This window comes from Propithecus coquereli, unplaced genomic scaffold (genome assembly GCF_000956105.1).
Source record: "Propithecus coquereli isolate 6110/MARCELLA unplaced genomic scaffold, Pcoq_1.0 Scaffold122, whole genome shotgun sequence".
NCBI lineage: Eukaryota > Metazoa > Chordata > Mammalia > Primates > Indriidae > Propithecus > Propithecus coquereli.
In genome coordinates this window covers 5,126,850-5,139,930 of record NW_012136303.1, presented here as the reverse complement: position 1 = coordinate 5,139,930, position 13,081 = coordinate 5,126,850, and the positions used below count along the sequence as shown (strand labels likewise).

Genomic DNA, 13,081 nt, shown 5'->3' with positions numbered 1-13,081 from the left:
GGTAGTGAAGCCAGCTAGGCTGGGGCTAGCACCCCCATTCCCCACCCATCACACTGAAGGTCAGAGCTCCCTTACCTGTGAGTCAGGGGAATTGTCTTACAACCTCTGCTGGGCACAGTAAAGTACCCAGCACAGGGGTCTGGCACCCAGTAGGACCTCAATCAAAATGCCAGCTCTGTGAGCACAGAGAGTTTGTTTTGTTTACGTCTGTATCCTCAGACCTAAAACCATGCCTGACACATAGTAGGGACCCAACAAATACTTGCTGAACGAATAAACAAATGAATGGAACTACTAGTATTTGCATGTTTTGGTTTTGTTTGGCTTTGTGGTGTGTGTGTGTGTGTGTGTGTGTGTGTGTGTGTGTGTGTGTTTAAGTTTGTCCTTAGGGACGTGGGACTGTCGAATCCTTATTTGGAAAGATTATAGCGTTTCTCCAAGCGTCCTCCATGGACAGCACCACTGTCACCATCTGTTTGTGCAAAATGTGGATTCCTGGGCTCCATTCCAAAAATGCCGAATCAGCACGGAGGCAACCTGGAAATCGGTAATGGCAAAGCTCCTTCCCCAATTCTTATGCACATGAAAGTTGCACAATGACAGGATTAGAATTCGACAGCAGGAAGCCTTGGGCTCGTTTCTCTGCCATCCACGTTCCGAACCAGAAAACTAAGGCCAAGAGAGAAGGTACCTGCCCACGGTCTCCAAGGTGGTCTAGGCTGAGGCTCGAAGTTCGGTTCTGGGCGCGCCCAGCCCGCCCTCCCAGACCTCCGGCGTTCGCCGGCTCGACAGCAGGGACTGAGAGCCTTCGGGGTGGGCCACCAGCTCCCGGGCCGCTTTCAACCTGGGGAACGGGGGCGGTGGGCGCGTCGCCATTGGCCGGGGCGCGGCGAGTGCGTCCCCATTGGCCGATCGGAGCCCCCCGCCCCCGGCCTGGGCGGCCTCGTGATTGGTCCCTCCCTCGGCTATAAGGCGGCGGCCCGCTGGGCCGTGGGAGCGCGCGGGAGCACACGGCTGGGCGCGGCTAACGGAGGGCTCCGAGCCCGCAGGGACATGGCGTTCGCGCTGCTGCGCCCCGTCGGCGCGCACGTGCTGTACCCGGACGTGCGGCTGCTGAGCGAGGATGAGGAGAACCGCAGCGAGAGCGACGCGTCGGACCAGTCGTTCGGCTGCTGCGAGGGCCTGGAGGCGGCGCGGCGCGGCCCGGGCCCCGGGGGCGGGCGGCGGGCGGGCGGCGGCCCGGGCCCCGTGGTGGTGGTGCGACAGCGGCAGGCGGCCAACGCGCGGGAGCGGGACCGCACGCAGAGCGTGAACACGGCCTTCGTCGCGCTGCGCACGCTCATCCCCACCGAGCCGGTGGACCGAAAGCTGTCTAAGATCGAGACACTGCGCCTTGCGTCCAGCTACATCGCACACCTCGCCAACGTGCTGCTGCTGGGCGACGCGGCCGACGACGGGCAGCCGTGCTTCCGTGCGGCCGGCAGTGCCAAGAGCGCCGTCCCCGCCGCCGCTGCCGCCGACGGCGGCCGCCAGCCGCGCTCCATCTGCACCTTCTGCCTCAGCAACCAGCGCAAGGGGGTGAGTGCCCTGCGCGCCCGGCTGCGGCCGCGGAGTCGGGTCGGCCGGGAACGGCGCCTCTGGGGTACCAAAGAGAGGCAGAGGCCTCAGTGAGGCGAGGGCGAAGCGCGGTGGAATTAGTGGTGGGGGCGGCGCCCCAAGCCCAGGGTTTGGTGTGGAACAGAGCCACCTGCTTCATGCCCCCCAAACAGAAGTGATGCAGGGAAGCTCAGAGCTGGGGTCCGATTTACTTGCTCACCGAGGGGTACTCCCTCCAGCCACAGGTGTGCTGTGCCTCCTGCCTCCGTGCAAGAGGGCATGAGGACAGAACAACAAAGGCCATCATGAACTGAGCTCTTCCTCTGTGCTCCATGCCCGCCTCAGCCTCATTTTTACCTTCACAAAAATCCTGTCCAGCAGGTAGTTTTTCTGCCCGTTTTGTCACTGACGAGGATCTGAGGCTCAGAGGGCTGAGATCACATGTCCACATTCACTCGGCTAGGGAGCCGGGATGCAGGCTCTGGGCTCGCTGGGTGTGCGTTGCCCCGAGCGACCCCCACCTTGAAAAAATTGCCCCCCATCCTAAGACCTGACCCAAGAGCAGGAGACTGAGAAGAAAGGGGGACACATACCCCCAACCAAGAGCCTGCAGTACCCAGTAGATGAGGGTCCCCTGAGAGCACGCAGCCCCCAAAGGGATGTGGTGGTGGGAGAGGGCACTCTGGTGTCAGCTGAAATGAGCTGGAGCTAAGCTCCTGTGGTGCTTCCTGGGTAAGGATGTGAACCCGGCTGGTAGGGGATGGGTGGGCGCTGGGTACAGCACAGGTTGCCAGGGGCCCTCTTGGCTGAAAGTTGACCCATGTCCCAAGGAGCCCGCTTCATCTTCAGCCTGTCCCTCTTTCTGGCATAGGCTTTGCCTAGTAAAGGAACCTGTATGTTTGACAACTTTGGATTCCAGCAGCTTCCCCCATTTACATCTGGGGGAACTGAGGCTGGGAGAGTCCTGCCTGGCTTTTGGGGGCCAAATGAAAGGGCATGGGGAATGGGAGTCAGGGCCCCGACTCCCGGGTCTTTGGTTCTCATGGCTGCCCTCGGTTTCTTGCTTTAACCTGTTCTGGGGAGGCCTTAGTGTCCTGGCCTCAGACCATCCCCTTCTGGCTCGTCAGACTCCCAGCCTGGCTTCTCACCACTTGGCTGCCTCCGTTTCCCTGAATCAGTCTTCTTGGCCTCAGACTAGTGTCTTCTCAAGGGTCCCTGCTGCTCCTAGCTGTGGGCCCCGCTCAGTGCCCCAGGCTGGCCTGGGAAGCAGGGGTGGGCCTTCAGGCATCCAGCCTGGGGTGTGAAGGGCTGACGGGGCCCTTGGTGACACTCCCTGACCGCCTTTCACCCCTCATTCAGTTCAGCAACCCTTAACTACCTAGCAGCTGCCTTCTGCTGGCTCTGAGAACACCCAGAGAAGCATGTTGTGGATCCCCACCCACCGGTCCGGAACTCACAGTGCAGCATCAGGGCCAGGCCGGGGGAGGCAGACAGGGATACTGTGGTCCGTTGGTGGGGCAGGGGGAGCACAAAGGGATGGTCAGAGCCCAGGGGAAGCCCGGAGCCCAAGTGAGCACTGACGGGGCTTCTGTGCTTAGTTTCTGAAGGATGCTTGGGAACAGAGGCAGGCGAGGGGTGTAGGGAAGAGTGTTCTGGAAGCAGGCACAGTAATAACGGGGCCTAGAGAAGGATGAGGTAAGAAGTTAAAGGTGGCAGAGCACAGAGGGGAGGCAGAGATTGGCCAATGACATTGATGACAACATCTTCATGAACATTGATCTGTGCTATGCACTGTCACCAGTTATCATGAAAATCCCTCAACAGCCAGGGGAAAAGGCGCTATGGTTATCCCCACCTGCTTAGAGATGCTGCCACTGGTTCAGACACAGCCAATGATGGAGCCGGGATTCAAGCTCAGGCCTGCCTGATTGGGCAGTGGGAAAGGTTAGAGAGGGAGGGCCCTGTAACTGTCACATACCCACCCCCACTGCAGACAGGCAGGGAGGGGGCTCCCCTGCACGTCTGGGACCTGTCGCACAGCTCACAGGGGCCTCGCCTGGGCCTGGCTGCTTCCCTGGGATCTGTCTGTGTGACCAAGAACCCAGCCAAATTTGGTGCAGAAACCATGCTGTCAACTCCACAGCCTCCTCTGGGAATCAGAGAGAGGGGTGATCCTGGCCAGCTGTGGCCCCTCAGAGACTCGGCTGGAAGAAAATAAAATTGGCTGTCTTGGGGAGCCCCTGCTCCCTTCTGAGCTTTGGGGGCCAGAGAGCTCCAAAGCCCCAGATCCTATCCCTTCACCCTGAGCTCCCACCTGCCTCCCATCCTGGCTGGTCTGGAGTTGGGGTCGCCATGGAAGCAGTTCCCTGTACCATGTTCCCATTTAAGGAGGGGTTAGGTGTGGCCCTCTGTGGTAGAAATAGCAAGCGGAAGATGGAACGAGGGCTCTTGTCTCTGCCCTGTTTTCCCTTTTTTTACCTGGTGGGGCGAGGGGGTGGACAGGGTCATCTTGTAAGGCTCTCCCCTGTGGGTGTACCCGGCTCTGGAGGCACCATTACCAAATGATGCTGATAATATTAATAATACTTGTGAACATTTATTGAATACTTACTTTGTTCTTGACACTGTGCTAAGGGCTTTACCTATGTTCATTTGCATAATCCTGTATCATCTTGTGTAAACTGTGTTAGCTCGTGTCATTCTGTAAAGTAACTCCCCTTTACGGGAGGGGAAACTGAGGCTCAGTGAGATAAAATCGCTTGCCTGAGGTCTAGCAGGTGGCCCATGGCAGAGCAGAGATTGGAGCCTAGGTCTGTCTTAGTTGAGCGCAGTTCCTAACCATGGCGCTTCCTAAGACCCTTGGCGCTGAGTTCCTAAGGAACAAGCAAACGGGGGCCTAGTCAGGTCCTCTTCTAAGCACCCTTGACAGTTTACACAGCTGCATTCACATTTGACTGCACCTCGGGGGTGGCAAGAAGAATCATTTTGTCCCCATTTCATTGATGAAGAAACTGAGGTTCAGGGAGGTGGACAGTCCCAGCATTCTCAAGGGACCCAGGTCTCCGGATGGCCTCCAGACTTGGAGCAGGAGGTGGCTCTCCCTGGCCCTGAGGACTCACAGACTGAAAGGGGGGAAGCCAATGTTCTATCCCTCAGCCTCAACACTACCCCCACCCCCGCTTCTGTCCCCCCTTCTCAGCCGCTCCTGCCAGACTTTGTCTGAGAAGCCTGAGCCCCGGGCTCTGCTGGGACTGTGGCCTCAGCCCTCAAAATAGCCCTGCCTGTGAATGAACATGCTGTCCCCGGGCCGTGAGAGCCTCGAGGGAGGCTGGGCTAGCATCTGGATGGATCTGCCCCAACCTGGGTGCGGGGGCGGAGGGAGGCAGGGGGCAGAGCTCCCAGATGGTCAGCTGTTTCTGTAGATGGGCTGAGAAAGCGGCCTTTTCCATCATCATCTAGCTGGGCCCAGGGCAATAAGCATTTGCAGTGGGATTTCAGACACCTTTGTGTCCCCAGAACAGAACCTCTTGTTGGACAACGTGGATTTCTAGCCCAGCTCTTTCACCAACTGGCTGGGTGCCTCTGGGCCAGTCACTCGAAGACCGGAGGCCTCAAAAGGGGGAGTGCTCTGAAGTGTGTGGCCTCTCTGGCTTACAGGGAAGGTGAAACCCACATATCCAACCTGAAAATATCCATGAGAGGGGCTAGAAGAGACCACCCCTATAGGGTGAGGGACTGGTGTCTTCAGGGACTGCCACCGTTAGCTCATCTTCCAATGGCCACCACTTGATTCAAGCAGCATTGATTGGCACCTGCTCCAAGCCAGGTCCTAGGCTGGAAGCGGGGCCACCGAGTGGAGAACTCCTTTTCTCTACCACTCCCTGAGCTCCTAGCTCAGATAGGGGAACAGAAGAGAGACCCCGCCTTCTCCTGAGTTGTATCCTGGTGGAATGTCCCCAGAAAAGCAGGAAGTGCCAGGCAATTTCAGAAATAGAGAAACCTTCCCAGGGAGACAAGGCGTGGGAGTATTTGCCTGGCAAAGGGGACACCATGAGTGAAGGCCAGGAGGCCAGAAACCCAGTCTACTTCTGAAGGTGGATGAGTTGTCCACCGCTATGTGGTCAGGCAGTGGGGAGAACCACCGGGAGGTTGGTTTCGCCCTTGAATGTGCTTTAAAATGTATTAGATTTTTTTAAAAAACAACAGATCACATGGGGAAGAAATGAAAAAGGTAAAAAATATATATATAATGTGAGAGAGCCTCCCTCCCATCCTGTGTCCCCATCATCAAATTCCTCTCTGAGGAAACCCATTAGCAATTTCCCATGTGCACGTCTCTCTAGAACTCTCGGCACAGAGGAGCATTCACGCGGGCTGCCCCTTGCTTTTGTCCTTAAACAATGTCATCGGACAGCATTCCCTACAAGTCCATAAAGAGTTTCTTCCGCTTTCTGTTGCAGAGAACCTCATTGTGTGGCTAAACTGTGATTTATTTATCAAGTCCCCTATTGTTGGACACAGAGGTTGGTTCCAGTGTTCATGTTGACCTGATTGAACCTCCTAACACCTCTTTCTCCCTTCCTGCAGGGTGGCCGTCGTGACCTGGGGGGCAGCTGCTTGAAGGTGAGGGGGGTGGCCCCCCTTCGAGGGCCACGGAGATGAATCTGGGCCCCTGTGGCATTTGCTCCAAGCAGGACCCTGGAGAAGGAGACCAGGAGCCAGCCACTGGCTGCACAGGGGAGAAGACCCCAGGAGCTGAGCCCACCTTTCTTTATGTAGGGACCAGGGGACAATGGCCTGGGCCCAGGACCCTCTGGGCAGGGCCTCTGGGACATCTCCACCCCACCCTGGAGAGCTGTGAGGACCCATCCAGCCTGCCCAGCACTGGCTGGTCAGAGACAAGGCAGAACTTTTGGAAAAACAAAGACTGTTGGTGACAGAGAGTATGTGCGTGTGTGTGCATGAGTGTGGGTGTTTGTGCGTGAGAGAGAATTGGTGAGTTTAAAATAAAAGGTATTTTTAAATAAAAGGCATCATTCCCAGCTAAGGAAGGGAAGGGCCTGTCGACACTGGGGGTCAGAGATGTCCCCTCCGCTGCACCTAGAGAGAAGCTCGTGTTACAGGTGCTGCCCTGAGCCCTGGAGGGATGGGGCTGGGGCAGGCAGGTGGAGCCCCCTCTCCGGAAGGAGGGAAGGAGAGAGAACCAAGCTTGCCTCACAGTCTGCCAGTGATCAAATGTTCTTGAACAACTGTTAGGTGTCTGCTGTGGTTGGTAAAGAAATCTTAATTTTATTTATTTTTGAATAAGGACTATATTCATTTCATTCACATGGCTCAAAATTCAAGAGGTACAAGGGGATATATGGTGAAAAGTCCCCTCGCCCCTGGGCTGCAGCCATCGGCTCCCCCCTGCAGACAGCCTTGGCCACCAGGGTTCTGTGATGTCCCATTGCTTACGAATAATCGAGCAAATACACAAGAGACAGCACATTGCACACGCTTTCTGCTCCCTCCTTTTTCTTTTCTTAATCTAGCTCGGTATCATCCCAAATCAGTACCTAAAGGGCATCCTCATTTCTTCATTAGCTTCTTATTATTCCACTTTATGAGTGTGCTGTGCTTTAATCCGTCCTCGTCGATGCCATCACAAACAAGCCTGTGCACCAGGCCGCGTAGGCATGCAGTTTTCCCCACGTGCCGACAAGTATATGCTAACGGGGAATATTCTTATCCCTGTTTTAGCTGAGATTTGGAGGACCAATGACACCCACGGGCATGTGGCAGGGTGACACCCTGACGTCTGTCCTCTTTAAAGCCCAAAGCAGCTCTTTGCCCTGCCCTGGAGGTGCCCCAGGTGGAACGCCAGCCCCCGTTACCCTGATTATACTCCCAGCAGCTCTGGGGACTGGAGTCTCCCTCATTTTACAGATTCAGCCGACGTGGGGATGGGGACAGCTGGTCAGCAGAGCCAGGAGTTCTTGGCTGTGTCTGGCTGTGGCTGTGTCCCTGCGAGGCCAGGGTCAGAGGAGCTTGGGACCCTGGAGGGAGGGAGAGGCGAGGAGAGATGAGAACAGCCAGTAGCCGCCCTTTCCCTGGCAAGGTATGTTCATATGCCCACTTCAGAATTTTATTTGTTTAACAACCACTTATTTAGCTTTCACTCACTGAAGTCTGGCTCCAGAGTCCACGTTCCTATCCCTCTGCTGTGCCCCCACCCACCCCTGCACATTTGACCCTCTAACTGAGGCTGCCCATTTTGCAAATCAGCAAACAAATTGCCAGGCACCCTCTGTGAGCCAGGTGCTGTGCCGGATGCCACAGTGTGAGCCTGACCCACCTGATCTTACAGACGAAAATGGAGACCCAGGGAGCACGAGGGGGTTGCCCAGATTGCCGGTCTCGCATTGGAGAACACCATGAAACCACCACACTTAGCCCCTTTGGTATGAGAAGTGGAGGAAGGACGGTCCCAAGGGGCCAGGGTCCCGCCCAGAGAGCTTTCCAAGCGCCCTCTCCCTCACTTCCCCCGTGTTCCAGGGACACTGGTCGTGCCTATCCTGTGTCCCAGCGTGGCTGCGCTTCCCCCTTCGGGAGCTGATTAGGAAAGCACATTGCTTTCCCTGCGCCTACCCTGGTCCAGGTACAGGCAGCCTCTGGCAAAGCCACAGGAAAAAGACTGTGGCCTTGTCAATGGCAGGAAGCCTGGGAGTGGGGGCAGAGCAGACACTTGGGTGGTCGGGCTGGAGGCCCACTCTGCCACCAGGCTTGCTGGGTCACCCTGAGATACCGCTTGACCTCTCTGGGCCTCCCTGGCCCAATCTCTAACTGCTGAAAGCAGCTAGAACAGAAGGATATGTATTTGTTTTGCTTCGTTAAATAGTTTTTAACAGACCATTCGTGCATGGGTAAGTAATTCAAGTCGCATCCAATAGTACGCAGTGAAAAGTACATACCTCCTGCAGGCTCCGCCCCAAAGGCAACTGCTGTTAGCAGTTTCCTGTGTCCTTCCAGAAAGGCTCTGTCGTGATTACTATTTCTGAAAAAAAATATTTATACGTTTCTCTTCTTATGTTTTCATTGTAAAAAGAATTCAAAATGCTACAAGACCCTAGAAATATCACCCATCCCAAAGATAACCACCATTAACGCTGTAACCCTGCAGAGTGTTAAACACACACTTCCACATACATGTCCACAGTCCTTTACAGCACACTAAGTTAAAACTTTTTATCAAAGTATAACACGCATTCAGGAAAGCGCACAGCTCAATGAATTTTCACAAGCTGAGCGCTCCCGGGCACCCAGCAGGCAGACCCAGAAATGCAATTAGCAGCTTCCCAGGAGCTAGCTGCTCTTGTACTTCTATCCATACTGGGTTCTTTCCATTGTATTTCCTTTGAAATAGACAACACAGTCTTCACCATTCAAAAGACAAAAAAAGAAAATAAACTGGCAATAAGTCTATTCTCTCCCAGCCACTCGGTTCCAGTTCTCAGAGGCAGTTACTACGTTAGTTAATCAGGGTCTTGGGGATTCCTGTGGAGGTGGTCTGCGTATGTAGGCAAGTTACATAGAGATCGTTTTTCCACACAGGTGATAGCATTCTATACACTTTTCTCTGCACTTATATTTTTTTCTCCTTAGCAATAGTTCTTGGAGGCCCTCGGTGTTCAAAGAGCTGTTGCATACCTTTTCACGGCTGCCTAGTGCTCCATTACGCGTATTTTGTAGCTTGCTGTCTTCCTGGGCAATGGAGAGTTAATGCCCATGGGGCTTTCTGAGCTGCAAGGCCAGTGCAACACACGTGACTTAAGCACAGCCGTGGACCGAGACCTCTGGGGCCATTTTCCTAACATTGCCCATCCTGCAGCGCACACACTCCACCTCCAGGATGGTCCAGCCCAGCCAGACTTCTCCAGGCCAGCTTGGGGCCAGAGGAGTAAACTTGCTCAGGGAGAAGAAATCGAGGGCTGAAGCCAGTGGAATGACCAACCTCAGCCAGGTCACCTTGGACCCTGACACACTCTCCACCCAAATCTTCTTAGCTGCAAGATACGTCAGCACAAGAACAATGTCAGAGTCCATCATTTCATAATAAAGAAACGGAGATGAGACAGAGCAAGCAACCTGCCTGAGGTCCTACTGGGCCCAACAAGTCCCAGGTCCTACTGGGCCACCAGGAACCCAGGTCTCGCTCTTTGCCATGCTGGACTCTCTAATTCCACAGTTACACATGGGAGAGCCTCAGAGGTCACCCATGGCCCAGAGAGGAACAGTGATGGGCCATGGTTGCACAGCATTTGGAGCTGAGCAGGGCTGAGAACACAGGGCCCCTTCCTCCAGCCCAGGGTGCCCACACCACTTTAGGTTCCCTCATCAGCTCAGGCCACTTCCATTTTATGAGGCTTTTGTTAGTTTAAAAACCAAAACACCACAAAACAGAATTCTGAAAACTGTGGCATATTTGGCAAGTTAACTCTCAACTACCTCCGCACACTCACAAACACAATGCATTATTGTGAGGACATTACATAAGTAGAGGATTTGCAGAAACATCAATTCATGGGATGAACATATAAAGTTGAATGTCTTCATTCAACCCCATCTGCGTCTCTTGCTACTGTATAACCTCACGTGGTTGTGATATCAAAAGTCTAGACCTGGACAGCTAAACACAATACACGACCTTGAACTGGATCCTGTACCGAGGGGAAAACCTGAACTAGATCCTGCCACAGAGGACCTTATTGGTGCAGTTGACAAAATTGAAAAATCAGAAGATGAACAATAGATTAAAGTACTGTACCACAGTTAAATTTTCTGAATTTGCTAACAGTGCCATGGTTATGTAAGAGGATATCCTTGCGCTTAAGAAACACACCCTGGAGTATTATAAGGGACAGGGAAGTATGATGTAGGTAACACAGTCTCAGATGGTTCAGAAAAAATAACGTGTATGTAAAAGAGAAGGATAAGGCAAGCTTGGCAAACTTAAAATTTGGTGAATCCGGGGAAAGGATATATGGGAGTTCTCTGCACCACTTTCATCACTTCTCTGTATACTTGTAAATTATCGCAGAATTAAAAGTTAAAAAGAAGTCAGGATATTGGCCCGCTATGATATGAGCACTGTCAAACGGTCTCCCGGCCCCCTCTGACCCACCCTGGGTGTAGCTCGTCCAACATAGGATGGAAAACACTCCCAGTGGACCCAGGTGTCCCTGCCCGTGACACTTAGGCCCCTGTGCCCCTCAAGAGGCTAATGTGGTCCCAGCCTCCGAGCCTCTGGCCACCTTGATTTATGTGCCCGTGAGCCTCAGCAGCTGTGAGCACAGGTCCCACTGGGCGGCCGGCTGTGGGGGTGGGGGGGGCAGTGTTTGCTTCTCAGCGTGTCTAATCCAGACCAGACTTGCAGACCCCACAGGCCTGGGATAGGGTTCCCAGGGGGCCGGGGTCAGAGGGCAGGCCAGCAGGGCCTGGAAACGAAGGGGGCACTGAGGGCGAGCCGGCTGGAAGGCAGGAAACCTAGCCACTGCTTCTGTGTGACCTTGGGTGGGTATATGCCCCTCTCTGGGCCTCGCTCTTCCTCATCTCAGAAGAGCCTGCACAGAGTAGGCCAGAAGGGTTTTGTCGCTTGAGATGAACTGGCCTTACGGGAGGGAAGGCTGGTAAAATATAGGAGTTGTTTTTTTCTGAATGGCTTGGGAAAATGCCTGGCTTTTTTGAGGGCCTACTATGTTTGGCCTCAGGCTACGCACTTAGCATAAAATAATTAAGATTGTCTGCTCCAGAAGCTTGCCAGGTAAGTACTGTTATTGCCTCATTTTATAGATAAGGAAACAGAGGCACAAGGAGGTTAAAGACCGTGCCCAAAGTGACACAGTGGCTGTAAGTGAGTGGATTTGAACCACGTGTTCTAGGTACAGAGCTCCACTGAGCTCTGAGCCCCCACCCTACGTGGCCTTACAGATATGTCCCTAGTCCTGACATTGACTGGGCCACTAGTCCAAGTTACTGACTGACAGAGATGGCTTCGCTTAATCTTGCAACAACCAACTAGGTAGGTACTGTTGCCATTCGCATTTCACAGACTGGAAAACTAAGCCCAAAGTTACCCAGCCAGGCAATGGCACAGCCAGGATTCAAGGGGGTTTGGCTCCAGATCCCATAGCCTGAGTCACAGCAGAGAGGTAAACTCAGCAGGAGGCATAGGATAGAGCTTAACATCACAGGCCAATGTAAGGCTGGTAGGCTTAGCCTGTCCATCAGTGAGTCAGTCAAACATGTATTGGACTTCTCCGTGGACCAAGCAAAGCTCTAGGGAGGGTCAGAAAATAAGATAGATGCGATGTCTGCCCCCATGGAGGTCACAGCCTAATGAAAAAGCAGGCTTCGAGCAAATAATAAAATGTGACGGTGCTTCTAAGGCATGTGGAAACGCATGAGTGCGAGACAAGTGGCATGGCTGGGGATGATGCTTCCAAGGTGAGAGAAGGCTTTGCCGAGTATTAAAGGTTCTGCAAAATTTCCAGGTCGCCCCTGTATCAGTATGAATGATGGGGCACCTGCAGGTGCCTGGGTCTCCCCTGAACCTAACCCAATAATCCCTGACACATCTACTTGGAGCACCCAGGGCAGCCCTGTGAAGCAGTCAAAGAAATGCAAGCCTTTCGAATGGAGGATAACAATAGCTAACACTTACCCAGCACCGCCTCTGCTCCAGGCGCTGTTTCAGGCCCTGCAACTGATTTACCCCTCTCCAACCAAGTGAGGCAGAGGCTGTCACTATCCTCATGGCTCCCCAGTGTCACACGGCCACTGAACAACAGAACCAGGATATGGGCCTAGGCTGGGTCCAGAGCCCACTCTCTTAACCTCCTTGCTTTGCTGCCTCTGCTAAATGCTGAGGTTCTGAGCCCGAGTCAACTCTCCCAGGCTCCTGAGCCAGGCCCAGAGCCCCTTCTCTGCCACACCTCTGGCTGCCCACACGCCGCAACTTCCTTAGCGCCCTGCACAGCGCTGGTGCGTGGTGGGGGCTTAGCAGACACTCTTCACACAAGGACCAAGAAGCCTCATGCTGTCTCACTCAGTCTGCATGACCGCCTTGCGGGGCTGATCTTACTCTTCGCACAGGCGGTGCTCAGAGAGGAGCAGTGACCAGACAGCTAGGAGTGCAGTTTGATCTCAAACCCAGCCATGTGGTTCCTCCCATCTGCAGAAAACCCGGTTTGGAAGACACTGGCAAAGGGCCTTTAACCATAGAGAAGAGAGGGGTGGGCCCAGGGCTCAGGGAGGGAGAAAGACGCTGACCGGCTGGGAACTCCGTGGGAACCTCTCTCGCCCCCCAACCCCACCCCACCCCAGGGCCTCCCCAGGCAGCCGCCAGGTCAGGGAGGCGGGCCTTGGACTCCCAAGGAGCACACCCCCTCGCGCCCCCTGCGGGATGGTTAAGGAGCCACCCAGAAGCCAGGAGCCTGGCCTTTCT

General features: G+C 54.5%; 1 protein-coding gene across 1 annotated transcript; it reads left to right on the top strand.

Annotated features, from left to right (window-relative positions):
* Positions 1–1,053: 1,053 nt before the first annotated feature.
* TCF15 (transcription factor 15 (basic helix-loop-helix)) lies at positions 1,054–6,258 on the top strand. The gene is made up of 2 exons (XM_012665788.1): positions 1,054–1,578; positions 6,184–6,258. The coding sequence occupies exons 1-2, from the start codon at positions 1,054–1,056 to the stop codon at positions 6,256–6,258; spliced, it is 600 nt and encodes a 199-aa protein (XP_012521242.1).
* Positions 6,259–13,081: the final 6,823 nt, after the last annotated feature.

Coding starts and splice junctions, on each gene's coding strand:
- TCF15 (XM_012665788.1), top strand. CDS start 1,054: ATGGCGTTCGCGCTGCTGCGCCCCGTCGGCGCGCACGTGCTGTACCCG. Junction 1,579..6,183: donor TCAGCAACCAGCGCAAGGGG/GTGAGTGCCCTG, acceptor CCCTTCCTGCAG/GGTGGCCGTCGTGACCTGGG.